The following is a 25605-nucleotide window of genomic DNA, read 5'->3' as shown; positions in this document are numbered from 1 at the left end:
CCTGTAATTATTTTTCCTGAAATCTTACAAAATTAACTAACAGATTAACTGATAGAACTGTTGAGGGTACCTACCTGTGCCCTTGCTGTTGATGATGCCTCCAGCTCCCTGCTTCGGTTACCAAAATACCGAATCCACCCAGCCAAACTGAGCAAACTCAGTCTAGTAAGCTTCTGAGATGAAGCAAATTGTTCCTCCATGCCCAGAACCTCAGAACAATTCAGGCTCTTCTAGTGGATAATTTATGTTTCTGATGTTCTTCCTCCTTTAGTTTTCCTTTCCTACCTTCTTACCTTCCTCTTCCCTCGGTTCCCCTCTAAATTTTTGTTCTGTGGTTTTTATCTGATTTCTTGGCAGTGGCCGCTCTTCCAATAGCAACCCACTGCTTAGTCTGTTGGTGACACCCTTCCATGTCACGTATCACCTCCCCTATTTTTTTTTAAGGTCATGTATATATATATATATATATTTTATGATTTAATAAATTATATTTCTTTATGTCTTATTAAAGTACCCTTTTAATATAGAGATTATAACATTATACTAAGTACCCCTTTTAACTAATTTCTTATATATATTTTAATTATTTTATTAATTTATTAATATAATTTTTATTAATAATATGAAATATATAATTTATATAGCCCTCTTTTAGTATTTACCCATACATTAAGCAATATGGGTGTTGATGGATGAGTAGAACCTCTATTCGAAGAAGTGTCATGGTATTTAGTACTTATAGTTAATTTAGTATATAAATACTAGTGCGGTGTATGCGACACATGCATATGTAGCTATCATATGCATGCATCGTATGCCTGCTATTATTCTTGCGTTTTCTACATTTATAGATAGGTCGTTACATACACTCCTCCTTCAGAAAACTTCGTCCCAAAGTTAGAGTTTTTATTTTATATGATTACTTATGATAACAAATAGTTCATTCCTCTTAGGATTGTGCATTGAGGTTGAATTATTATTTAATGTGAAGACACTATAAAATTGGTGTTTTTTTTTTTTGAATACTTTTAGGCTTACAACTTTAATGAACATGTCTTACTTTAATTAGGTCCCCAAGCTATTACAAAATCACCCTATCCTTCCTAATCTCTTCCACTCCCATCCTATCCGTCCTCTACTGGAGTATGCCATGGCATCAGTTTTACTGACCTAACCATTCACAAACTCTAAGGATGACAGCGTCGGTTATACCGACCTTATTCCGAGTAGACATCCGGCAGTCATCATCACATGTCTAGGGGAGCGTGATTCGCACAGTCCTTCCATGACTCCAGGGTTCGAAGGATAAATGGTGGGCAACACCTCAACCCCTCCTAATAGAATTAGGGTTAATACCCTATCATAGAATCTCTTTGAGCCTTAATTGTTCCAAGGTTCTATTATCACGTGGTCATTTTAGTAACAGATATTATTTGCAATCATACACTTGTCCATGCATTTATAAAATGTGCATTAACATATTCAAAATAACTTATGTATAAGTCACATATGTCAACTACAGTATAACATATTTTGCCATATTCTATTCATGTCATTGACTTTCATATTAAAATGTAATTATTCTTTTATTTCTATCTCATCAATCATATATATATATATATATTAACATCATCGGTTGCTATATTATATTTCAAAAAAAGTGGAGAAGGTTGTTCCCCTGAGATACATAGTGAGATGCCAAGAGGTGCGAGGAGAGTAAGAGTTACAGTTATAAAATCCTCCTTGCTCCTGCCTTCTAGGCTTTGAGGTGAAAGTTAAACAGAAATAAATCCTTACAAACTGAAACAAAAGGAAACAACATTTACAAAACATTTTCAATCTATGCTTATATGACTGATTTGCCTCGCTGTCGATTGTTCAGGCTTATCTGCTTCATCATCACACTTGATACTTGAAGAGCTTGAGGGTTGGGAATTCCTCTTTTCCATCATGTATTTCAGTATCTCTATGGAGTCCTCAGCATGAGCACATCTATTGGAGAGATGTCTGAACTGCTCATGTAAAGATGAAACCCTGTGCAGGAACAAATTTATATCAACCTCATATTTTTCTCTTATAAGTTTGCTTTGATTTTCAATCTTTGCCTCCATGATCATTTGCTGACTATCCATCTTGTTGTCCTTTGCTGGGTTCTTAACTGTTCGAGCTCTGCTTGGAGGTCAGCACAGTGAAGGCAATCTTCACTTCTCGCCATAGGTGGGTGCTGTGCTTGAGAGCAAAGGGCGGGCTTGAAGCGCTGCTTTTGATAGAACTCCAGAAACTTTAAAGAGCAGTGGTAGACTTGGTAGAGAAGAGTAGACCAAAGAGAGGGCTTGTAATGCTGCTCTTGATTGCATGCACAGAAGATGTTACTGGGCGACAGAGTTGCTATCTGATCTTGATCTAAACAGAGGTAAGCCTGAGACAAAATAAGGAGGGGCTGTAGAGAGCTTAAAGGAAAGAAAGTGGTGCGTGAAGGCAGAAATGCGAAACATGGAGCTGAAAAGATGCGGAGAGAGATGAGTATAAAGGCATAAATAGAAGTCGAGAGGGAGATCGCAGAGCATGAGGGGAGAACCGAAAGGGGACAAGGAGAATCGAGGGAGTGATTCAGAGGAGCAGGGGAGGGATGGCTGGGAGGTAGAAGGACGACCGATCTACTGACGAGAGGTGAGGAAATAATAATTTCAATAAGTTGCTAGATCCCTATGCGGATCTTTGTCACAGGGGGAATAAGGCCGATCTTTGACCAAACCATCATATCAGGTGTGCTGAAGAACTGATCAGTGATAGGAGGAGTCTTCATCATGGTAAGTACTGAAATGATTCCACGTCGTTGCAGACTAGGCAGCCCAATGGCCTGGCACAAGCTTTGTTGGCTTGACTGTCAGCAATTTTATTGAGAGAACGCAAAATATGGTAATAGCACAAATCTTTTATGGAATGTCCTAAGATTTGACACCGTCTTATAATCTGCTGTAGAAGAGCATTGGGAAGATCCCTGTTATGAACCATTGCACTGACGATAATCGGCGAGTCTCCCAATATCATGACTGTGTCTATACCAAGCTTCCTATGATGTATAAGACCTTAGTAAAGGGCCAAGGCTTCTGCTATGTTATTGGAAGTCTGGCCAAGACCCCACTCATAAGACAAGATGTTATCCCCATTAGCATTAAATATAACTCCTCCCGCCCCTGCTACCTCGAGATTCGACTTTGAGGCCCCATCGAAGCAAAGATAATGCCTATTGCTATTTTTAATCCAGACTGTGAATTCTTCTTCTTTTAGCCTGATCTTCCAGTTAGGGAGAACATTGTGGTTTCTGTTACTAGCAGCGCTGCCCATCTGATTGCTATTGTTTTTTTCTAACAGGTATCCAATAAAGCTTCGTTCTTCTGTGCTGAGATCACTGACGTTTATACTTCTCTGACTCTTAACTGAGATGGTTTCGAGGGCAAGACTCCTTGCCTTGTTGCAAAGACTTCTAACAGTCGAATCCTTGTCCTTAAAAACCTTCCGATTTCGTGCCAGCCAAATGTTCCATAGCATATTGTAGGGAAGAATATCCCAGACTCTCTTCACTGTGTTATTCTTCCTGTGCTACCAGGGGTAGTTTTTTTTCCAATTGTAAAGTATTTCTCCTATGGTGTTTTGGGTGTTCCATGGGATTTGATTGTTATGAGATAAGTTCGTCCAACAATCGATGGCAAAAGTGCATTCAATAAAGAGATGATGCATTGATTCTTCAGCAGCTAAGCAGTTAGGACAGCGAGAGGGACCATTGATTCCCCTCTTTTGCAAATTTTCACCCGTGAGGATTTTCCCTTTGAGAAGGGTCCAAAGAAAAAAATTGATTTTTGGAATTGCCTCAGATTTCCAAACCACCTGCCAATGGTTCCAGCTTGGCATGGGGTAGATGATGCTGCAAATATAGTGGTGAGCAGCTTGGATGGTGTAAAGGGATCCAGATGGGTCCCAACGAAACCCATCAAGATCGTTCTTTTTAACTGGAGCTATACTGTGCAGATGGGATTGGAGGACAGAAAGAATTGCATTAAGGTCAGTCAGAATGGCTGGGAAGGACCAACCTGACCAAAGAAGAGTGTGTGGATCCCATTGGGAGATCTGTTCCCAGAAATGTATATCTGTTCTTTCAAGAAAGGAAAGGATAGGGTTGACTACCCCATGTCTATTTATTGGCTGCTGACCCATGATTCTATCAGCTCCAATGTTGATGCTTGCACCTCCCTTGGGGATTTTTGAAGTATTTTGAGCGATTAAGGGAATTGCTCTCTTGCATAATTGCCAAATTTTGGAGGAGTCTCTATTGGGTATATCTCGATCAAGAAGCTGTTGTCTAGGAAAATTTAGATATTTAATTTCCAGTACCTTTTTCCACTAAGTTGGGAGTCCAGTAATGAGTCTCCAAACATTTTTGCCTCCAGAGGCTAAATTGAGAAATTTAGGAGATCTAATTCCAAGGCCTCTTCAGTCTTGGGATTGGATAACCTGCTTCCAATTAATCAAGTTGAATTTATTTTTATCGGATTTCCCCCCTTGCCATAGGAATTGGCAGAGGATGATTTCCATTTTGTAGTGGAAGGAGGCCGGAGCTTGAAGAAGAGAAAAATGATATAGGGGGAGAGAAGAAATACCTGACTTGAGAAGAATGAGGCGACCAGCTGAGTTGAGCCAAATGGATCCCCACTACTGCACTTTTCTTTTCATCTTGTCAACTACAGTGTCCCAGACTTCTGCCCTCAAAGGTCCAGCACTTACAGGCATGCCCAAGTAAGAAAAGTGGGTCCAATCATACTTACAAGTGACTCCAAAAATGTTGGCAATATTGTGTAGCACCTGTACTGCTGTGTTCCAACCATATATACAGCTTTTCAGCTGATTTACCACTTCGCCAGAGTAACTCATGTATTTGTCAAGGAGAGACTTGAAGCGCTTGGCTATTGTAGTGGAGGCCCCTCCAATCAGCAGGGTGTCATCGGCAAATTGTGAATGGTTTATGTTCTCGATCCCGTCCCTAAATTTTATTCCTGTGATTAAGCCAACCCTATGATTGAAATACAACGCCCTACCAAAGGATTCAACCATTAAAATAAAGAGATAAGGAGAAAGAGGGCAACCTTGTCGGAGGCCTCTAGAGGATTGGAATGCTTCTCCTGGTCTGCCATTTACTAGAGGGGAGATCCATGGCCTCAAAATGCAGGTTCGAATGAGGTTGACAAAGCGATCATCAAATCCCAACTTCTTCAAAGTAGCCAAGAGGAAGGAGTGTCTTACTCTGTCAAATGCATTGGCCAGATCAAGCTTGAGAATAAACCCTTTCTCATTTCTGGTTTGACTCGAATGGATGGCTTCTTGCACAAGCAAAATGGAGTCAGTTATTTGTCTGTTGGCCAAGAATCCCCCTTGATTTTCAGAAATGAGAGAAGGAAGCAGAGGCTTTAGGCGAGTAGCGATGATTTTTGTCAGGATTTTATAGGAGTTACAAAGTGATATGGGCCTGAAATGAGTAAAGGAAGATGGCCTGTTTTCTTTGGGGATGAGAGCTAGATGAGTGGCATTGGTATATCCTCCTATTTTTCCCTTTCGTTGGATCCAATTGAGCATTTTTGTCAAGTCCTTTTTTATAATTCCCCAGAATGCTCGATAAAAGCAAATGGGAAAGCCATCCGGTCCTGGGGCTTTATTAGGTTGAAGAGTCCAGATCGATCTCCTAATTTCCTCCTCATCGATCTCCTTGTTTAAGCTATCGTTCATTTCCCTGCTTATCCCTGTTGGAAGGTGCTGCAATAGATCTGTGTAATCCTCTTCCTCCTTTGTTTCAGTTAGCAGGTCTTGATAGTGATCTGTAGTAGCTCTTTGAATGTCCTCCTGAGTGCTTTTCCTATCACCTTCAGCATCTAGGATGGAGCTTACATTATTCCTTATCTTTCTGGCTGTCGTTTGTTTGTGAAAAAAGGTTGAGTTCTTGTCTCCCCCTTGCAACCATAGTTGCCTCGATTTGAGCCTCCATTTTGATTCCTCTTCTCTGTTAACTCGGTATAGCTGTAAGTAGAGGTCATTTTCCTGCTGTTTGTTCTCTTGGGAAAGGCCATTTTCCTCTATTGCTCTTTGTATACTCTCCAGATTATTCTTGATTTCTTTTTTCACCTTCTCTGGTTCTTGGTATCTGGTTTTAGCCCATTCTTTTATGGCTTGTTTTGTTTTTCGTAATTTTGTTTCCCAAATGAAACTGGGAGATCCCTCCACGTGTTGGATCCAAGAACTGTAAACAATTCCTGCAACTGCTGGTATATCATTCCAGAGGGAACTATATCTGAATGGGATGGGCCCAAGGGGCCTGTGATTTTCCAGCGTTAGAGTTATTGGGAAGTGGTCGGAGGCAGAGCACGTTAGAATGCTGGCATATCCAACGAAGAAAGCAGAGAGAAGCGAAACATTAATGAGAATTTTGTCCAACCGCTCCATGATGTTACCTGCACCCATCCTGCAGTTATTCCATGTGTATCTACAGTTTTTTGGAGGGATGTCCAAAAGATCATGCTCCTGCATGATATTTTCCAACTGTATTCTGTATGGATCAGGTGTAAAGCTGCCTCCCCTTTTCTCATTGGCGTGGAGGATTAGATTGAAGTCACCTCCAAAAATAATGTTAGTGTTTTCTTCTACATCCAGACTATCTTTTAGATCATGCCAACAACTCTCCTTATCTCTACAGTGATTCGGCACATAGATGTTGTAGATGATAATGGTTTGTTGATCTGCTTTATTTTCCAAAATTGTTTTGATCCAGTGTTGATTTACTGTTTCCGAAATACAATTCCATATACCTTGATTCCAAATTGTTGCTACTCCTCCTGAGGCTCCTCTTGCCTCACTAATGTTGCCTTTATACTGTCTCTGCTGCTCAATAACTTTACTCATTTCCTTGTGGCTTTGTTTTGTTTCTTGTAACAGAATGATTCCTGGCTTCTAAAAAACAATAAGATCCCTTAGGGATACTACCTTAGAGGGGTGCCCAAGTCCCCTAATGTTCCCAGATAGTATTTTCATCATTGGATATGCAGAGTATGGGGAGGTACTCGCCCCCCTTGGTCCTTGTTGATTGCTCCTTTGTCTTGCTGCCCTTGAATGTAAGTTTCTATGGGTGTCTGTGTTCCCATTGCTATGTCTTTTTGTGCGTTCTCATCTTGATGCTGCTTGGCAGATTTCCTGCCCGGGCCAGGTTTCTTGAAGGATTCACTAAAGCCCCTATGATCTTTGGAGGAGCTCCTACTAATTCTGTTGAGGGGAGGTTCAAGAAGAGGCTGAGAGGAGATAATAAGAGCCAATGAGGATTTGGTAGTGTCCTGGTGTTGGCTTTCAGGGAGAGGGGACTCTTAGGGATCAGGGGGGAGAGAACTGAGAAGGGGTTGGAAGAGGGGAGGGTCTGAGGATGGGAGAGGGGAGGTGGCTTGGAGGGAGCAGGGGAGGAAGGGGTGGGATGAGCTGCAAGGGAGGCTGAAGGGCCTGCACCAAGGGGAGCTTTTGCTGAAGAAACTCTTTTTTTTTTTTTTAACCATTTCTCATTGTTCTTCTTGTGGTCCATTTTCTACATCAATAAGCTTAGTGCATCTATTGGCAAAGTGTCCATATTCGTGACATACCTTACACTTAAAGGGGATCTGCTCGTAATCTAGTTGCTGTATATGGCTCCAGTCGTCCACTTTGAGCTTGATGGCTTCCGGGAGGCCTTTGCCAAGGTCCACTTCAACATAGATCCACACACAGGTTTGCATATTTTCCTTTGGTTCACTGTGATCAATATATTTACCGACTGCATTCCCGATGGCGCGGACCGATTCATCTCCCAAACAATGGAGAGGGAGGTGAGGGAGAAGAACCCAGACCGGTACTGCACTGGGAACATCCAGCTATGGATCGAAGTCTGGGGTCCATTTGTTGAGGTACATGCCCCTTGAGTCCATGAAATAGGGCCCATTTCTGAAAATTAGATCCTTATCTTCTTTGGTTTCAAAGTGGAAGGTGAAGTACCCTTTCCCGCAGAATCTGATGGAGATTTTCCCTTGTATTTTGTCGGACCAGTTCCTTTCAACCCATCTTTGAACAGTTTTTGGAGAAGGCCAGAGGCCTGTGAATTGACCTATAAGTCCTCTTTCTGCCAGGGACAAAGCAGCCATGCGTGGAAGAACTGGAGGCAGGCTGACTTCTTGAAGAACATCTAGCTTTTTGATGAATTTTGAAACTGTTGGTCGGGGGCGCTGTGGGGGCAATGATTTAATCAATGTCGAGAAGGCCTGCTGAGGATCGATCCCCTCCGGTGGAGCTTCCAGAGGGGCCATGAAGGGAGGCCGAAGCTCAAACTCCTGCGCAGTGATCGCCTAGGTCAGTCACGCGGCAGTAGCTCGGGCGTGCTCGTCCATTCTTATGCTCATATTATTAATTATCTCATCAACCATATTGATACGCATAAATAAAACCAAATTATAATATCTTAATTCCCATCAGAAGCAAAATTACTCAAATATTTAAACTTTACTTTGATAACTATAAATAACATATTCCGACTTGGTATCCATGTACTAGCGGAATTAAATAGATATTATATCAGAAAAATTAACGTTTATATATGATCATTTCAAAATGGTTCTGAGTCTCTAATTTAAAGTAGAGAAAATATATATAAAACATGGTTTTAAGGTTCTTCAAAATTTACACACGTTGGGGTAATTTTGACATATGATTTCCGTATCTTCCTGTTCTACCTCTAGTGTCAATATTACTAATATAACATTCAACATGTATTTTCATGGTTGTTTGTGACTCACTTTGCTATAGAAGCACCTTTGCCTCCCTTGTCCGTATATTTCTATTTGCCGATCATTTATTAAGTTAATTCTTTCAGACTTTATCATAATAGAGGATAATGGACATAATCTACTATTTGGAACTAATTGTACGGCTATGTCGACATCATTTTATATTTTAAACAAATTATCTATCAAGTCTCAATCTGTATCCTTTATTCAAGATATGGGAATCCTTTGAAGGATCTAAATTCAACTTTTACCTGTGAATTCAATTATTCTCTCCATAATATTAAATTCTACATATTCATCAATTAATTCGCCACTTAGTTTAATTGGAAGTATTCTTTTAAGAAAACCTCTCTCTATGTTCTGAGATTCATGGTAAAAAGCTTCAACATATCGGTGCTGCAAATCCAAGTGTTTCTTTATTTGCCAAAGTGTTGCTTTCAAATACTGAGGAATCATTAATGTCTTCTCTAACTATTTCTACAGAAGGGCTGAGAGGTTCTTCAGCATCAGAATGTATATTCTGAAATTCTTTCTCAAAAATACTATTTTGTAAAATCTCAATTCTATGAGTGTTGACAGGAGATAATAACCCACTCTCCCCAGAAATAACAAGAGCACTATGTTCATCTCTCCAACTACCACGCATTGAATCAAAATCGCTACAATTATCCAACTCAAAGTACCACTCTTGCTTTAATTTATGTGCCGCCCATGTAGATAACTGTGTCTTGCAAATTTAAGATTCCTTGAATGCTTGATCAAAGAATTTAGAGGCATAATACCATCCTTTGTTCTCTCCTTCCTCTCCATGGAATATAATATAATAACAAATATCTCCCCTTATGCAATTTTTTTTTTTTTTTAATTCTACATAATTTTATTAACTTTCACATTAGAAGAGTCCAAATCAAATTGGTTTGTTTTTTTTTGGGTCAGTTTTCTTATTTTAGTACTTCTCTAATCTTTACTTATTTGTTTTACTTTTGTTTCACTGAATTCTATAGTTCTAATTGATCTATGTGGCATTAGTTTCATAATTCGGCTATCTTGATCTCCAACGTTACTATGAAAGCCCTCTCGTTGAAGGTTAATGTAGAGACATTGATGATTCAGTGAAATTCCAAGTATTTAGCTCTTGTTGTCGTCTCCACGCTTGAATTTTATTACTCACTACTATATTTCTCACAATTCTGCGAAATTTCTCACACTCTATTACATACTATTTCAGAATACTTCTCAAATCGAGACTGTGTTTTCGATTTCTGAAATCTCTGCATACTCTATCCTTTGAATGAGCAATTACGGAAATCCTTAGGCATTATGAGTTCAAATTATTTCAGTTTTATATAAAATATATATTTATCATAGTTTACATGGTTTACGATGAGTTATTATTATATTGCTTGCATGGTTCACAATAGTGTGACGGCTAGATAATTAATCGGAAAGAAAACTTTGTCGTGGGTATTCGTATAATTATCGTAAACCTTATTATACATCCATATTAATTAATATGGTGATTCAATTAACCTACCACCTTTCAACAGAAATTACTATACTAGGTTATAAGTGATGTGTCCGTAACTTAATATGCATGAAGTATGCGTTGAGAAGATCATGTAACCTGTCGAATTCTCCTTTGGAGCATCCGCTGAATCATTATATGCTTTGACTTTGGTGAAAACACGCTAAAAATTATAACCTTTAAACTTATTTATATGGAATCGCTCTTCAAACCCTCTCGCTGTTTTATACGGTTTTATATATAATGTTATCTCCTACAAGGTAAAAAGGGATTTACACATTTATTTTCTAGAAGAGAGAGACGGAGATGACGATGTCTTATATGAGATTTTTTGACGGCATATATTTTCAATTTTTTTTTGTTATCTTGCCATTGGCCATTGCGTGCCAATTTTCTTGATATATGTCATCTCTATAATTGAAATTAAAATAATGATAGATTTTACTTATAAACTTTTTCCATATTAAATAATTAAATGCATATTCTTATTCTTTTTCTTTTATGTCTCTCATACTATTGCCTTCTCTTTAATATATTTTTTATTAACACTTATTATTATTTCATTATCTTAATTATACTCTTTCATATTTATATTATTTGCTCTCATACTTTCTATTAATTTTTTTACTCTCCTTTATTTACTATATGCATTTTTTATTATATTTATATTTTATTATCATTGTGTCTTACTTATATTTATCATTTTTCATTGCATATTCTTATATACTCATTGTTTTATTTTTTTACTCATGTAATTATCTATTGCTACTGTGCTTATACTCTTTCTATTGTTTTTACTTCTTCTTTTATCTATTTATCTTTTTATATATCTTTTTACTTTATCTTTCTTTTTTCTTACCGTCTTCTATACTTTTTTTTTTTTTTTTTTTCATTCTCTCATTATTTTTATTTTATTCATACTATTTTTATATCATGTCTTCTTTAATTTATTATTTTTTTTATATTTTTTATTCTTTTATCATTATTTTCTCTTTCCACTTTCTATCTTTTATCTCTTATTCTCCATTTATTACTGGTCATAATCCTACTCTATTTATATTATATTTTGTTTATTTGTCATTATTTTATATATATATATAGATATATAACTTTTTTTCTTTCTTTCTATATTATCTTGATATCATTATTTTGTTCATTTTTACTTTTGAACATTCCATATACTACTACATTTCTCTTTATTAACTTCTGTTTTATCATCTTCGTTTTTTTTTATTTTGTTTGTTTTACTATTATTACAACCACTTTTCTTTTTATTCTTATATTATTCTATATTGCGTCTTTAATTTCCTGTTTTCTTCTTACTCTATTTTTATATTTTCACTTTTATTTACCTTTTATGTGTTCTCTCCTTTGTTTCTTCTTAATATTTTATTATTTGTTATTGCTCATTCTATATTTGCACTTTTTTTTACTACTTCATCTATTTTTTATATTTCTCCTTATTACTTTTTATCTTTCACTCATTGCTTTTCTATTATTTTATTTTACCTTATATTCTACTATTTTGACTTCCTTTCACCATTCTCACTTATAATTATTTATTTATTCTTATTGCTAGTCTGTTTTTGCTATCTATTTCTTTTCTTCATCTCTCTTCTATCCCATTTTTTACATTACTTTGTTATATTCTTTATTCTTCTATTATGCTCTTTATTATACATATTTGCCCCATAAAAGTCCTCTTATTTACACTCTTATTCTGTATCTTCTTCTTTCCTTCTATCTTATTATATTTCTTTCTGTTCACTTACTTTTCTTTATATATTTATTTTATTATTATTATTATTATTATTATTTTATTATTATCTTTATATACTACTCCTTTCTACTTTATTTTATATATATTTTATCTATTGCAATTTTAAGATAACACAATCAGGATCCAAGCGAAGGAGAGACCCACAAGAGGAACTATAGGCACTATGCGTCAATTCACAAGACAATTTACCAGTAATTCCTTTAAATATATAAGCAGAATGTCACACACCATTACAGATCTAATTTTTTTTTTTTACCGCCGTATAAACATACATATATATTCATTGGATCTTTGCATCACAACAAGTTATAAACATTATTATTGTCGAACAATATAACAAGGAACACTTTAATATTAAAACGTTCTTATGTTTAATTTATACTCCTACCCGCTCATACAAAAGTCGATAAATGATTCACTATCCAACATCTATCCATGCCCATGATTCATTAACGATTATACAATGGTTGACTCATGTTATGTCTCGAGTTAATCAAGCGGTTGACATTCAAAGGTATGTACATAAATGTTATGAGCGGTACTTCAATCATAAATGTTTTTATGGCAATTTCTATATATACGTGCTGGTTTATTTCACCGAGGTTAGCTGAAGCCACGAGTCCTGTCCGGCTCTGACGCTCACCCAGCTGGCCTGCTTTGCATCGTCCATTTGGCACGATGAACGACCGTCCATCGGATTGCCATGCGCCCTCCGCGTGCTCGGTGCTCCAGGAGCCATACCGTCTGACATTTCTCGAACTTACCATTTCACAGCTGTTTCCCGGTTCAACTACTGGTGATCGAACGATGGAGACAAGCCCGCCCAAATCAAGGGTTGTTGTTGAGCCATGAGGCGGTGGGTGCTTTAAAGGTTTTTACTGTGTAGTTACTCCTTTAGTTTGTTTCCTTTTCATTGTTGAGCGACCTCCTGTCACTCACGGCTTCATGGCGCTCCGCCTTACTCAGAATCCCTTACCTCCAAGCGGTCTGGTGCACAGCAGGATGCCTCTGCCTTCCATCACCGGATCAGGTACCGAATTTTCTTTTATTCAGGTTTACCGCTCTTCTCGTTTTCCATGCTCATGTTCTTCACAGGTTTTTGAGCTTCACAGCTCCGGTTATGGTTACGATTCTTCTAGTTTTGTATACATCTTTCTTCGGCGTTTTTTTTTTAAAAAGATCTCTCAGTTTCTGGTTATGTTGATATTCTCAGGAGGAAGGTTCGGTTGTTAAACCAGCGGCGTTGGAAAACCTTCTCCGCTTCTCTGCCATCCCATGTCCGGGTAAGAATTTTATGTATTTAATCGTAGGCTCGTATGGCTTTTCTGTGGTAACGGCTGAGCCGCTGTCCGTTTGAACAGGATGTCGGGGCCTGCTCATGCTTGGAATCCCTCCGCCATATACAGGGGTTTCCTCCCATGGGGAAATTTTACGTTTTCTCTTCATATTTTGTTGTTTATAAATTGTCTGGTTTCCCCGCCAGCATTCAGGCGGAAACCTCCGTTAAGAGGCGCTGTATGCCCAACTTGTATTGTATAACTTGTTTCCTTACAATGGACTGTTGGTCTTGAAGGCGGACGAATGCTTCAGGTTGAATAATGTTTTGTTTATATGATACTGTTTTCGGTTTTAATTTTGGTTAAAGAATTATTACTGGTTTACACGGAAACCTTTATTTGGCTCTAGTACTGTTATTCGATGTATACTGGGCATGCTTGCCTTCTCTATAGCTTTTACTGTGAATATAAGTTTTGAACACTTATCTCTGTTCGTTTTTCCAGTGTATATTCGCTTCTATGGTTAAATCTTTTTGTGTCAACGGTTCTGGCAATAAAAGCCCCTGCTTGCTATCTATATCTAAGCACAGCTTCGGCGATTCCCTTCAGAGCCGGGGCATCTGTTAATATGTGTTATGCATGCATGGTGGTCACGGCCCTTCCTCCGTTCCTCGGAGACAGGGGTATTTCCGTCAGATTGTTTTTCTTTCTGCATGCTTATATATTTAAATGTTGAAGCTATATATTTGATAATGGATTATTACTTCGAAATACATGCTCTGTTCCGCAAACGATTTGAATGGCCTGCGTTTTTTTTTTTTTTCTTGGTAAAAGGTCTGGGTAATTCCGGGTGTTTACTGTTGTTCTCGGTTCGAAATATAAACCCAACACTCATGCACAATGTTGAATTATTTTGTTCTATTTCATCTGGGTTACAGAGGATGGCTTACACAGTAATCTTTTCCTGTTTTATATTCTTTCTATCGCTTATGCTACAGAGATTTTGATTCGACAAGTTTTTCGCTATTGATCTTTGATTGAAAAACCCAGTCCCAACTCTTCCAGTTGCACAAAGGCTAGATTTTAAAAAGAATGTTTAAATCTTTTCCCATTACCTTTACTTGCGTATCAAAGACCTTAGAAGAATTCCACAGGTTTAAATGAATTCTTAAATGCTTAGCAAGTTGTACCTGAACAGTAGCAAACCTTTTCGTAGCACTTGTCAACCTCCCGACCGTAGGAAGATCCTCCTCGATTCTTCCACCCCCAAGCACTTCTGCAGATCTTCACTGTCTGCAAACCCTCTGGTTATGCCAGAGTCACGCTATCTGGTCCTAACCAGACGTAGCGGATTCAGGAAGCCTCTCACTTCCAGACACAGGCTATCTGGTCATTACCAGACATAGCCCACAACCACACCTCTGCCATCTGATCTTTACCAGACTTGGCATTCCCCTTTTCCTCCTGGGGTCTCAACCGTCCCATGAAGGTAATTAGGTTTTTCTCTTGTTTCAACTACCTCAACAGCTACTAACAACAATTAATCACATACTTAATTAAACAGTGGTAGCACAATTAATTATCATAATAATTAATAGCAATAACAACAGAGTTATTATAATTTACCAAACAGAGTTTTAGTTCACAGTTAAATTTACTGTCTTACTTAACATTATCGCTTCACTAGGAGCATTACATCTCCCCCTCCTGAAGTTCAACATCGTCCCGATGTTACTGTTCACCCAGAAACAATCCGGGATAAGCTTCTTTCATACTCTGCCCATCCTCCCAGGTGGCCTCATCTGGCCCAAAGTGCTGCCATTGCACTTTAACCTGGTTGATGACCTTTTTCCGCAGCTCGACTCTTCTCTGATCTAGTATGTTCACTGGCTCGACCAAGAACTCTCCTTCCGGTTCCACCTGAAACACATAATATTCAGATTAGCTGTTTTCTAACATTCCATTTTGATTTATGTTTATCTTACAGCATCTTCTTACCTGAATGTCCTTCCAACTTATTATGTGTCTAGGGTCATAAACATATTTCTTTAAAACGGATACATGGAAAACATTATGGACCTGGATATGGCTGGGTAGGGCTAGCTGATAAGCTACCGGCCCCACTCGTGCTAAAATCTGGAAGGGCCCACAAAAGCGAGGTGCCAATTTGGCACAAGCATTCCATTGGAGAGTACTTCTCCTTGCTCGGATTCTGACATATACATGTTCACCCACCTGATATTCTTTAAAGGTTCTTTTCCGATCTGCAAATTTTTTTTGTCTGTCCTGAGCTATTTTTAAATTAGCCCGGACTCTCTTGACCATGGCTTCCATCTCTTCCAACATTTCAGGACCCAGCATGAGTTTGTCTTCCGGTCCACCCCAACTGGATGGCGTACGGCATTTTCGGCCGTAAAGTACCTCGAATGGACTCATCCGCAAGGATGCATGATATCCATTGTTATAAGCAAACTCCACAAGGTGTAAGTACTCCTCCCATCGGGTAGGTTGTTGCATCACATATGACCTCAGCATGTCTTCCACCACCTGATTCACCCGCTTAGTCTACCCGTCAGTTTGCGGATGATAAGCGGTGCTGAAATTCAATTGAGTCCCCAGACCTTCAAACAAGGTCTTCCAAAAGGCTGATGTGAATTTGACATCGCGATCGGATACTATAGTTTTTGGCAGCCCATGGAGTTTAAATATGTTCTGCATGAAAATATTTGCGATTTGAGCCGCACGATATGTAGATTGAACCGGTATGAAGTGAGCTGACTTACTGAGCTTGTCTACTACAACCATTATAGAGTCATTGTTCTTTTTGGACTTTGGCAACCCCGTAATAAAGTCCATGGTAATAGTCTCCCACTTCCATTCTGGTATGGGTAATGGATGTAGTAAACCCGCAGGGTGTTGATGTTCAGCCTTAACCTGTTGACATTCTAAGCATTGCGCCAGATATTCTACCACATCTCTTTTCATGCCTGGCCAATGATACTCCTTCCGAAGCGAGGTGATTAATTTTTGATAGCCCGGATGTCCCGCATAAGGGCTTTTATGATATTCATCCAGAATCTTTTCTTTGATACCGCTCTGATTGGGTACATAAATTCTTTTCTGGTAACACAGAATTCCGGCTGCATTCAAATCGTACCCTTGTTGTATTATGTGGGTATTTAAATTCTGCACCAGCTGCTTCTTTTGTAGGTAAATTCGATCTTGTGCAACGGCCTCTTCAATTTCTTTGTCAAGGGTGGACTGTCCTTCACTAATACCAATTTCATAAATGCAATGCACTTTTCGACTCAGTGCATCAGCTACCCTGTTCTCTTTTCCTTTCAGGTGCTTAATTTCAAAATCGAAATTCCCCAAAATGTCCACCCCCCTAGCTTGCCTAGCGTTTAAGGTTGGTTGACTAAAGTAGCTAGTTAAACTATGGTGATCGGTCATTAGCAAGAATTTTCTTCCCACCAAATAATGACGCCACATTTTCAGCGCATGAACTATCGCAGTTAATTCTAGATCATAGGCAGAATACTTCTGCTCATGCTCCTTCAATTTTCTGGATTCGTACGCGATCACCTTCCCTTCCTGCATTAGCACCCCTCCTACGCCCTCTTTGCTTGCATCTGTGCAAACAACATATTCCTTTTCTGGGTCTGCAACACTCAGCACAGGTGCAGTGGTGAGCAGGTTTTTGAGCTATTCAAAGCTCCGTTGACAATCTGCTGTCCACTTGAATATCTTCCCCTTCTTTTGCAAAGAGGTGATAGGATATGCAACCCTGGAGAAGCCTTCCACAAATCGCCGGTAATATCTAGCCAGCCCCATGAAAGATCTGATATCTGCCACGTCCTTTGGTATTGGCCATTCCATTATAGTTTTGATCTTTTTGAGGTCCACAGCTATACCTTCTTTTGTAATGATATGTCCCAAATACTGGATCTGTTCTTTATAAAAATCACATTTGCTAAATTTACCATATAGTTGATGCTCCCGTAGTGTCTGCAACACTACTCTGAGATGCTCCTCATGCTCTTTAATATTCCGGGAGTATATACGTATATCATCAATAAAGATTAACACGAATTTGTCTAGGTACTAATGAAATACACTGTTCATCAAGCACATAAATGTCACAGGTGCATTGGTCAACCCGAATGGCAGTACCACAAACTCGTAGTGCCCATAACGAGTTCAAAAAGCTGTTTTGGCTATGTCCTCATCCTTAATTCTGATTTGATGATAGCCCGACCTCAAGTCAATCTTTGAAAAGACTGTCGCCCCCTTCACATGATCAAACAGTTCATCAATGCGGGGTAGTGGATATTTGTTTTTAACTGTCAATTTATTCAGCTGTCTATAATCTATGCACATACAGAGAGTTCCATCCTTTTTCCTAACAAACAACACAGGGGCTCCCTAAGGGGATACGCTGGGACGAATGTACTTCTTGTCCAACAACTCTTGCAGCTCCATCTTTAACTCAGTTAATTCCGACACACTCATCCGGTATGGTGCTCGGGATACTGGGGCTGCACCGGGTACCAATTCTATGGTGAAATCCAAATCTCTTTTGGGTGGCAGCCCTGGTATTTCTTCTGGAAATACATCTGTAAAATCTCGCACTACTGGTATACTCTCCACAGTCGCAATTTTATCTTCAGATCTAGCATACCCTACTTGTACTGCATATATTTGACATTTCTTCCGGACACTTTTATATAGCTGTGAGGCCGTAATTGGCTGAATCTGCACCGGTTTTGGATACCTTGAATTTCCTTTTCTTTTCCCAGTTCATCTCGATAAGAGATTGTTTTTGTCTTGCAGTTTATTACAGACCACCGCTTTTCCAACCAATCCATTCATATCAGCACATCATATGAACCAAGAGGGAGTACATTCAATTATGTTATTACTGTCTGACCGGCTAACCTTAGTGGACAGTTGCTGACCTTAGCCAACACTCGTCTTTTGGCCCCGGTGGCAAGCTGTACTAACCAGGGATTCTTAAACTTAATAGTTTGTAAACTACAGCTTTCCACAACTTTGGGACTTACGTAGCTTAAAGTAGCTCCTGGGTCTACTAAAATGGAAACAGTTCGATCAAGGATCTTACCTTCAAATTCTATCATTGTTGGTTGGTAATCAGCTTGTCGATCCTCGAGTGCGGCATTTATTCTGGGTATGGACCGAGCCACATCTCCCACTGTGGAGGCTTCGTAAATCTGGGACACTTGATCGCTTTCCTTTCGGTGAGGGCAATTTTTAATATAATGGGGTCCGCCACAACCCCAGCACTGAACCGATGGCCTAACTGAGGCGTCATTATCAGCTCTATCCGGCTGTTCACTGTATTTAGACCCAGTAGGTGGCTTAAATCTGATCTGATTTCTTGATGGGTTTCTATTGCTGGCCCCTTTCGAGAATCCCTTGTGAAAATTGCTGCGAGTTCCCTTAACTCCTACGGTCATTCTGTTGCCCTTTTTATCCGCCCAGCGCTTTCCAGAATTTTCACCTTTTTGTTTGTTCTGCTGATAACATATTCTAGCCTTCCGAATTGCTTCGTCCATCGTTTTCGGATTATCAAATTCGATTCTTTCCCGCATTGCCTGGGGTAGGCTGCTAACAAACCGCTGCACCTTAGCCTTTTCCTCCCGAATGTACGGTACATAGCGAAGCAGAGATGTAAATTTAGTTATGAACTCATCTATGGTCTGCTGTCCAAGCCGCAGATCATGGAATTCTCGTGCTTTTTCATCATAGAAGCGTTCTGTCAGGTACTTTTCCTTGAAATATCTTTGAAAAATCTCCCAAGTCACATCTTGCTCACTCACCCCCCACACCATCTTGACTTCTTCCCACCATAATGTAGCCTTGGCCTGCAGCTGGAAGATGGCCAGCCGTGCCTTAAGATGGTGATCATACTCGTACACTTGGAAATACTTGTTCATGTTGATTAGCCAAGCCTCTGCAGCTTCTTCAGATTCCCCATCGAAATGGGGTGGTTTAATCTTTCGAAACTCCCCTTGTAGTTCTATCCGCGGTTTCTTTGGAGTTTGATATTCAGAAGCTTTAACAGACTTTTCTCCTCGCGCCTCCGCCCTTTCCTCTGCTTCCTCCTGCTCAGTGTGATAGCTTTGTTCATCTGATACTCGTGTCTGCTCAGGCCTAGGATGAGACCGCTGTTGATGTTGTTTATCAGATAAACTTTTCAGAATCCTCTCTTGTTCCATGTTTATTCTTGCGTTGTCCTCACGCAAACGGGCCATTTCGTCCTTCAGCTCCTGGACTGTCCTCAATATTGTCAAATCAGTGTTGCGGCCTTCCTCTCCCAGTTGTACCCATATCTCAGGATTCCCCTGAGGGTGAGCAACGTTATCTGGTCGATCCAAATTTCCATGAGGAGCGCTACTTGTTCTCCTCATTCTGCTGTCACCTGAACAAAATTAGCTCATTCAACATATGTAATTTTTATATTTCAATATACTCCTTACTTGCTTGTTAGGAGGCTACTTATGCATTACTGTCTCTATTAAAATTAACCCGAGGCCACAGAGTTGTAACCTGGGCTCTGATACCACTTGTCACACACCATTACAGATCTAATTTTCTTTTTACCACCGTATAAACATGCATATATATTCATTGGATCTTTGCATCACAACAAGTTATAAACATTATTATTGTCGAACAATATAACAAGGAACACTTTAATATTAAAACGTTCTTATGTTTAATTTATACTCCTACCCGCTCATACAAAAGTCGATAAATGATTCACTATTCCAACATCTATCCATGCCCATGATTCATTAACGATTATACAATGGTTGACTCATGTTATGTCTCGAGTTAATCAAGCGGTTGACATTCAAAGGTATGTACATAAGTGATATGAGCGGTACTTCAATCATAAATGTTTTTATGGCAATTTCTATATATACGTGCTGGTTTATTTCACCGAGGTTAGCTGAAGCCGCGAGTCCTGTCCGGCTCTGATGCTCACCCAGCTGGCCTGCTTTGCATCGTCCATTTGGCACGATGAACGGCCGGCCACCGGATTGCCATGCGCCCTCCGCGTGCTCGGTGCTCCAGGAGCCATACCGTCTGACATTTCTCGAACTTACCATTTCACAGTTGTTTCCCGGTTCAACTACTGGTGATCGAACGATGGAGACGAGCCCGCCCAAATCAAGGGCTGTCGTTGAGCCATGAGGCGGTGGGTGCTTTAAAGGTTTTTAATGTGTGGTTAACTCCTTTAGCTTGTTTCCTTTTCATTGTTGAGCGACCTCCTGTCACTCACGGCATCATGGCGCTCCGCCTTACTCAGAACCCCTTACCTCCAAGCGGTCTGGTGCACAGCAGGATGCCTCTGCCTTCCATCACCGGATCAGGTACCGACTTTTCTTTTATTCAGGTTTACCGCTCTTCTCGTTTTCCATGCTCATGTTCTTCACAGGTTTTTGAGCTTTACAGCTCCGGTTATGGTTATGATTCGTCTAGTTTTGTATACATCTTTCTTCGGCGTTTTTTTATTTAAAAAGATCTCTCAGTTTCTGGTTATGTTGATATTCTCAGGAGGAAAGTTCGGTTGGTAAACCAACGGCGTTGGAAAGCCTTCTCCGCTTCTCTGCCATCCCATGTCCGGGTAAGAATTTTATGTATTTGAATCGTAGGATCGTATGGCTTTTCTGTGGTAACGGCTGAGCCGCTGTCCGTTTGAACAGGATGTCGGGGCCTGCTCATGCTTCGGAATCCCTCCGCCATATATAGGGGTTTCCTCCCTGTTGTGGGGGAAAGTATCCAACTCGGAATGACCCTAACCCACTCTAAGGGTGATAGTTCCTTAGCAACAGCTGAAAGCAAAGCTATCTAAAGTTTCTTCTTTATGACATGCAAGAGATAGAAGGAAGAGATCCACTTACCGATGTCTTGCGCAAATGGTCGATCCAATCTCCTTCGTTTGCCGCTTGCTCCCAAATCCAAGTCTTTTCACGGGCCCAGCTACATGAGATCCTGCAAATAAGACAAGAAAAGGAAACTACAAGAGGCATGCATTCATAATCGATTCAAGGATTAGCATAAATCAAAGACGCAAGTAAGACAATACACCATTGAAACACATGCGAATAGAAGAACCTCAAATGCTTTATTAATATATGGAAGTAAGGTTCAGGCGGTGATACAACCATGAGAGGTCCAATCCAGCATCACCTTCCCGACGGAGAGAAATCTCTTCTTCACCTCCCTCAAGCAATCACCCAATACTCACAACGGTAAACCAACAGCAATTCTTTGCACTAAATTCCGGCTCCAGATCCCATGGGATGAGATCCTTATATAGAGTTTTGGAGTGAAGATAAGTCAGCTTGATGTGTGACTTGTTGTCCTCTTCAACTCCAGTTGTTCTTCAGTCCTTGAGTCCACTCGGAGTTTCTACCTTCCACTTGGAGTTTTAGAAGCTCTTAACTCATCATTAGGTGAATCTTCTGATCCAAGTGTCATTTTGGAAGCTTCCTGGGCACTGGCACATTGAGAAAATATTCCTCCACAAGTCAAAGTATGCCCAGCGCAGGTAGCCTTTGTTGCACTTGCTATGCAGCGCAGGTACACCATAGAGCTTTTGACATTCAGCGCAGATGCTTAGTGGAGCAGCTGCTTTGATCCACAATTGACCTGTTTTTGAGTGTTTTTCAGTGGAGAACTGATCTGAAGTGTTGTGGTTTGCTGACCTTGTTCCTCTAGGGGTAGGAACAACATGTTTAGGGACTTTGGATCCCTTAGATTATTGACATTTCATGCTCTATGCTGTAAGGCACAAAAATGTCTATAACACTCCCATGGAAATTTTACGTTTTCTCTTCATATTTTGTTGTTTATAAATTGTCTGGTCTCCCCGCCAGCATTCAGGCGGAAACCTCCGTTAAGAGGCGCTATATGCCCAACTTGTATTGTATAACTTGTTTCCTTACAATGGACTATTGGTCTTGAAGGCAGACGAATGCTTCAGGTTGAATAATGTTTCTATGGTACTGTTTTCGGTTTTAATTCTGGTTAAAGAATTATTACTGGTTTGCACGGAAACCTTTATTTGGCTCTAGTACTGTTATTCGATGTATACTAGGCGTGCTTGACTTCTCTGTAGCTTTTACTGTGAATATAAGTTTTGAACACTTATCTCTGTTCGTTTTTCCAGTGTATATTTGCTTCTATGGTTAAATCTTTTTGTGTCAACGGTTCTGGCAATAAAATCCCCTGCTGGCTATCTATATCTAAGCACAGCTTCGGCGATTCCCTTCAGAGCCGGGGCATCTGTTAATATGTGTTACGCATGCATGGTGGTCATGGCCCTTCCTCCGTTCCTCGGAGACAGGGGTATTTCCGTCAGATTGTTTTTCTTTCTGCATGCTTATATATTTAAATGTTGAAGCTATATATTTAATAATGGATTACTACTTCGAAATACATGCTCTGTTCCGCAAACGATTTGAATGGCCTGCGTTTTTTTTTTTTTTTCTTGGTAAAAGGTCTGGGTAATTCCGGGTGTTTACTGTTGTTCTCGGTTCGAAATATAAACCCAACGCTTATGCACAGTGTTGAATTCTTTTGTTCTATTTCATCTGGGTTACAGAGGATGGCTTACACAGTAATCTTTTCCTGTTTTATATTCTTTCTATCGCTTATGCTACAGAGATTTTGATTCGACAAGTTTTTCGTTATTGATCTTTGATTGAAAAACCCAGTCCCAACTCTGCCAGTTGCGCAGAGGCTAGATTTTAAAAAGAATGTTTAAATCTTTTCCCATTACCTTTACTTGCGTATCAAAGACCTTAGAAGAATTCCACAGGTTTAAATGAATTCTTAAATGCTTAGCAAGCCGTACCTGAACAATAGCAAACCTTCTCGTAGCGCTTGTCAACCTCCCGACCGTAGGAAGATCCTCCTCGATTCTTCCACCCCCAAGCACTTCTGCAGATCTTCACTGTCTGCAAACCCTCTGGTTATGCCAGAGTCACGCTATCTGGTCCTAACCAGACGTAGCGGATTCAGGAAGCCTCTCACTTCCAGACACAGGCTATCTGGTCATTACCAAACATAGCCCACAACCACACCTCTGCCATCTGATCTTTACCAGACTTGGCATTCCCCTTTTCCTCCTGGGGTCTCAACCGTCCCATGAAGGTAGTTAGGTTTTTCTCTTGTTTCAACTACCTCAATAGCTACTAACAACAATTAATCACATACTTAATTAAACAGTGGTAGCACAATTAATTATCATAATAATTAATAGCAATAACAACAGAGTTATTATAATTTACCAAACAGAGTTTTAGTTCACAGTTAAATTTACTGTCTTACTTAACATTATCGCTTCACTAGGAGCATTACACAGAAAATTTAAAGGACATTTTGTTTTCCACGTCTTCCAATGCCACCTGGGCACCCAGAACCAGAAAACTGAGTTCCTCTTTATGCCGCATAGTGTGATATAAAAGTTATTTTATTTCAGTCGCTGCTAGGTATATTTTTTTTGTATTTAACCTTTATGGTGTCATTTAAGTTGTCAACATAACTTATAAGAGGGAACTTAGCTTATAAATCAAACAATCGTGAACCCTTTTTTTGTATACAACCCAAAACGCTGGACAAAATATATTTTAAATAAATTTAAATATTTAAGATTATGTTTTAAAGGCTCAAGTTCGAATATATAGTTTATAATATATATCAGCTATATAATTTATTGCCATACGTCAACAGAGATTTATTCCATGGGCCACGGGTTAGACAGAGGAGGGAGATCTACGTGCCTCCCGGCTTTCCTCCCACAGGTTGATACGGTCTGGCCCTTACGTGTCATCCAACCCGTGTGAATTTGATATATTTCTGAGATAGCTGCGATCATGAAACCTAATTTGAAGGCAAGTTTGGAGAGTCGAATTTCTCGAAATTCATAGGAATATTTGGTGCATATATTTCATTCTTTCCTGGGCAGCATGTGCTTATGCTCTGTTGGAAAAATAATTTGCTGTAGTCAAGTTTTTCTGCTATGGCTTTAGATTATAAATTTTAACCTCACATATTTCTCATTGATGAAATTGTTATTTTGTCACTATAAAGAAACTATTTTTATTCGTATTTAAATATATGTTAAATAAGTTGTGTGGATTCGGATCAACATTTGTTGACGATGCTCAAATTTGTCTCATTTAAGATGCATAATGCGTTGATATATTATGTTTTCTAGGAACAAGGGTTATTTCCTAAGAAATAAATTCAAGTTCGGACTCCATTCCATGACATTATCAGCTGCATGGTTCAAGAGGACATCGCTTCGCCTTGTACAGGATTATTCTTAACGATGCAGAGTCATGATCTTGACGGCCTCATAGCTGATAACGATAATGATATGAATGGATTCACTCATCCAGCTAATTACATTTAACATATTTCCCATTTATTTTATATAATACTGAAGTTTCCTTATTCTGATAATTGCACCTCGTTAATCCTTTCTAGACTAATGCATACTCTACCAATCTATTCTACTGTCAGGCTGGTTTAAAAGTAACTGAGACAGAGCGCTCAAATTTCAATGACCATTTATAGATCATCTTCAGACAAGGAAAATGAGCAAATTTGCAATATGGAGCTAATCTACTTGCAACCTAAATTTATTCGGTGGATGTTTATGCAAAGTTACAGGGTTAATTACTTCTAGGGTCTGTAAGGTTTCCAACTGTGTGCTCTGATACCAAATGACAAGACCATAAAACAGATGTAAAATAATAGATTAACTGATAGAATTGTTGAGGGTACCTACCTGTGCCCTTGCGGTTGATGATGCCTCCAGCTCCTTGCTTCAGTTACCAAAAGACCGAATCCACCCAGCCAAACTGAGCAGAACCTGGCTACTCAATCTAGTAAGCTTATAAGATGAAGCAGACTGTTCCCCCATGCCCAGAACCTCAGAACAATTCAGGCTCTTCTGGTGGATAATTTCCATTTCTGATGTTCTTCCTCCTTCAGTTTTCCTTTCCTGCTTTCTTACCTTCCTCTTCCCTTGGTTCCCCTCTAAATTTCTGTTCCGTGGTTTTTATCCGGTTTCTTGGCCGCTCTTCCACCAGCAACCCACAACTTAGTCTGTTGGTGACACCCTTCCATGTCACGTATCAC

General features: G+C 39.5%; 1 protein-coding gene across 1 annotated transcript; it reads right to left on the bottom strand.

The window, feature by feature from the left end:
- Window positions 1-4710: 4710 nt before the first annotated feature.
- Window positions 4711-12896, bottom strand: LOC149201791 (uncharacterized). Its single transcript, XM_089401367.1, has 3 exons — window positions 12789-12896; window positions 5546-6567; window positions 4711-5089 (listed from the first exon to the last, which is right to left on the bottom strand). The coding sequence occupies exons 1-3, from the start codon at window positions 12894-12896 to the stop codon at window positions 4711-4713; spliced, it is 1509 nt and encodes a 502-aa protein (XP_089257493.1).
- Window positions 12897-25605: the final 12709 nt, after the last annotated feature.

Source organism: Pinus tabuliformis, chromosome 2_1 (genome assembly GCF_031772625.1).
Source record: "Pinus tabuliformis cultivar Carrire ecotype Pingquan chromosome 2_1, CPIR1, whole genome shotgun sequence".
NCBI lineage: Eukaryota > Viridiplantae > Streptophyta > Pinopsida > Pinales > Pinaceae > Pinus > Pinus tabuliformis.
The sequence above is the reverse complement of the archived record's forward strand: the minus strand, read 5'-3'. Positions and strand labels throughout refer to the sequence as shown.

Bases quoted from the DNA above. Each gene is read 5' to 3' on its own strand.
- LOC149201791 (XM_089401367.1), bottom strand. From the start codon at position 12,896: ATGTCAGACGGTATGGCTCCTGGAGCACCGAGCACGCGGAGGGCGCAT. The intron at 6,568-12,788 runs GTGAGCGTCAGA...AATATCATGCAG, and splicing joins ATGCAAAGCAGGCCAGCTGG to GAGCATGATCTTTTGGACAT. The intron at 5,090-5,545 runs GCCATCTTCCTT...ATCCTTTGGTAG, and splicing joins CTCATCCCCAAAGAAAACAG to GGCGTTGTATTTCAATCATA.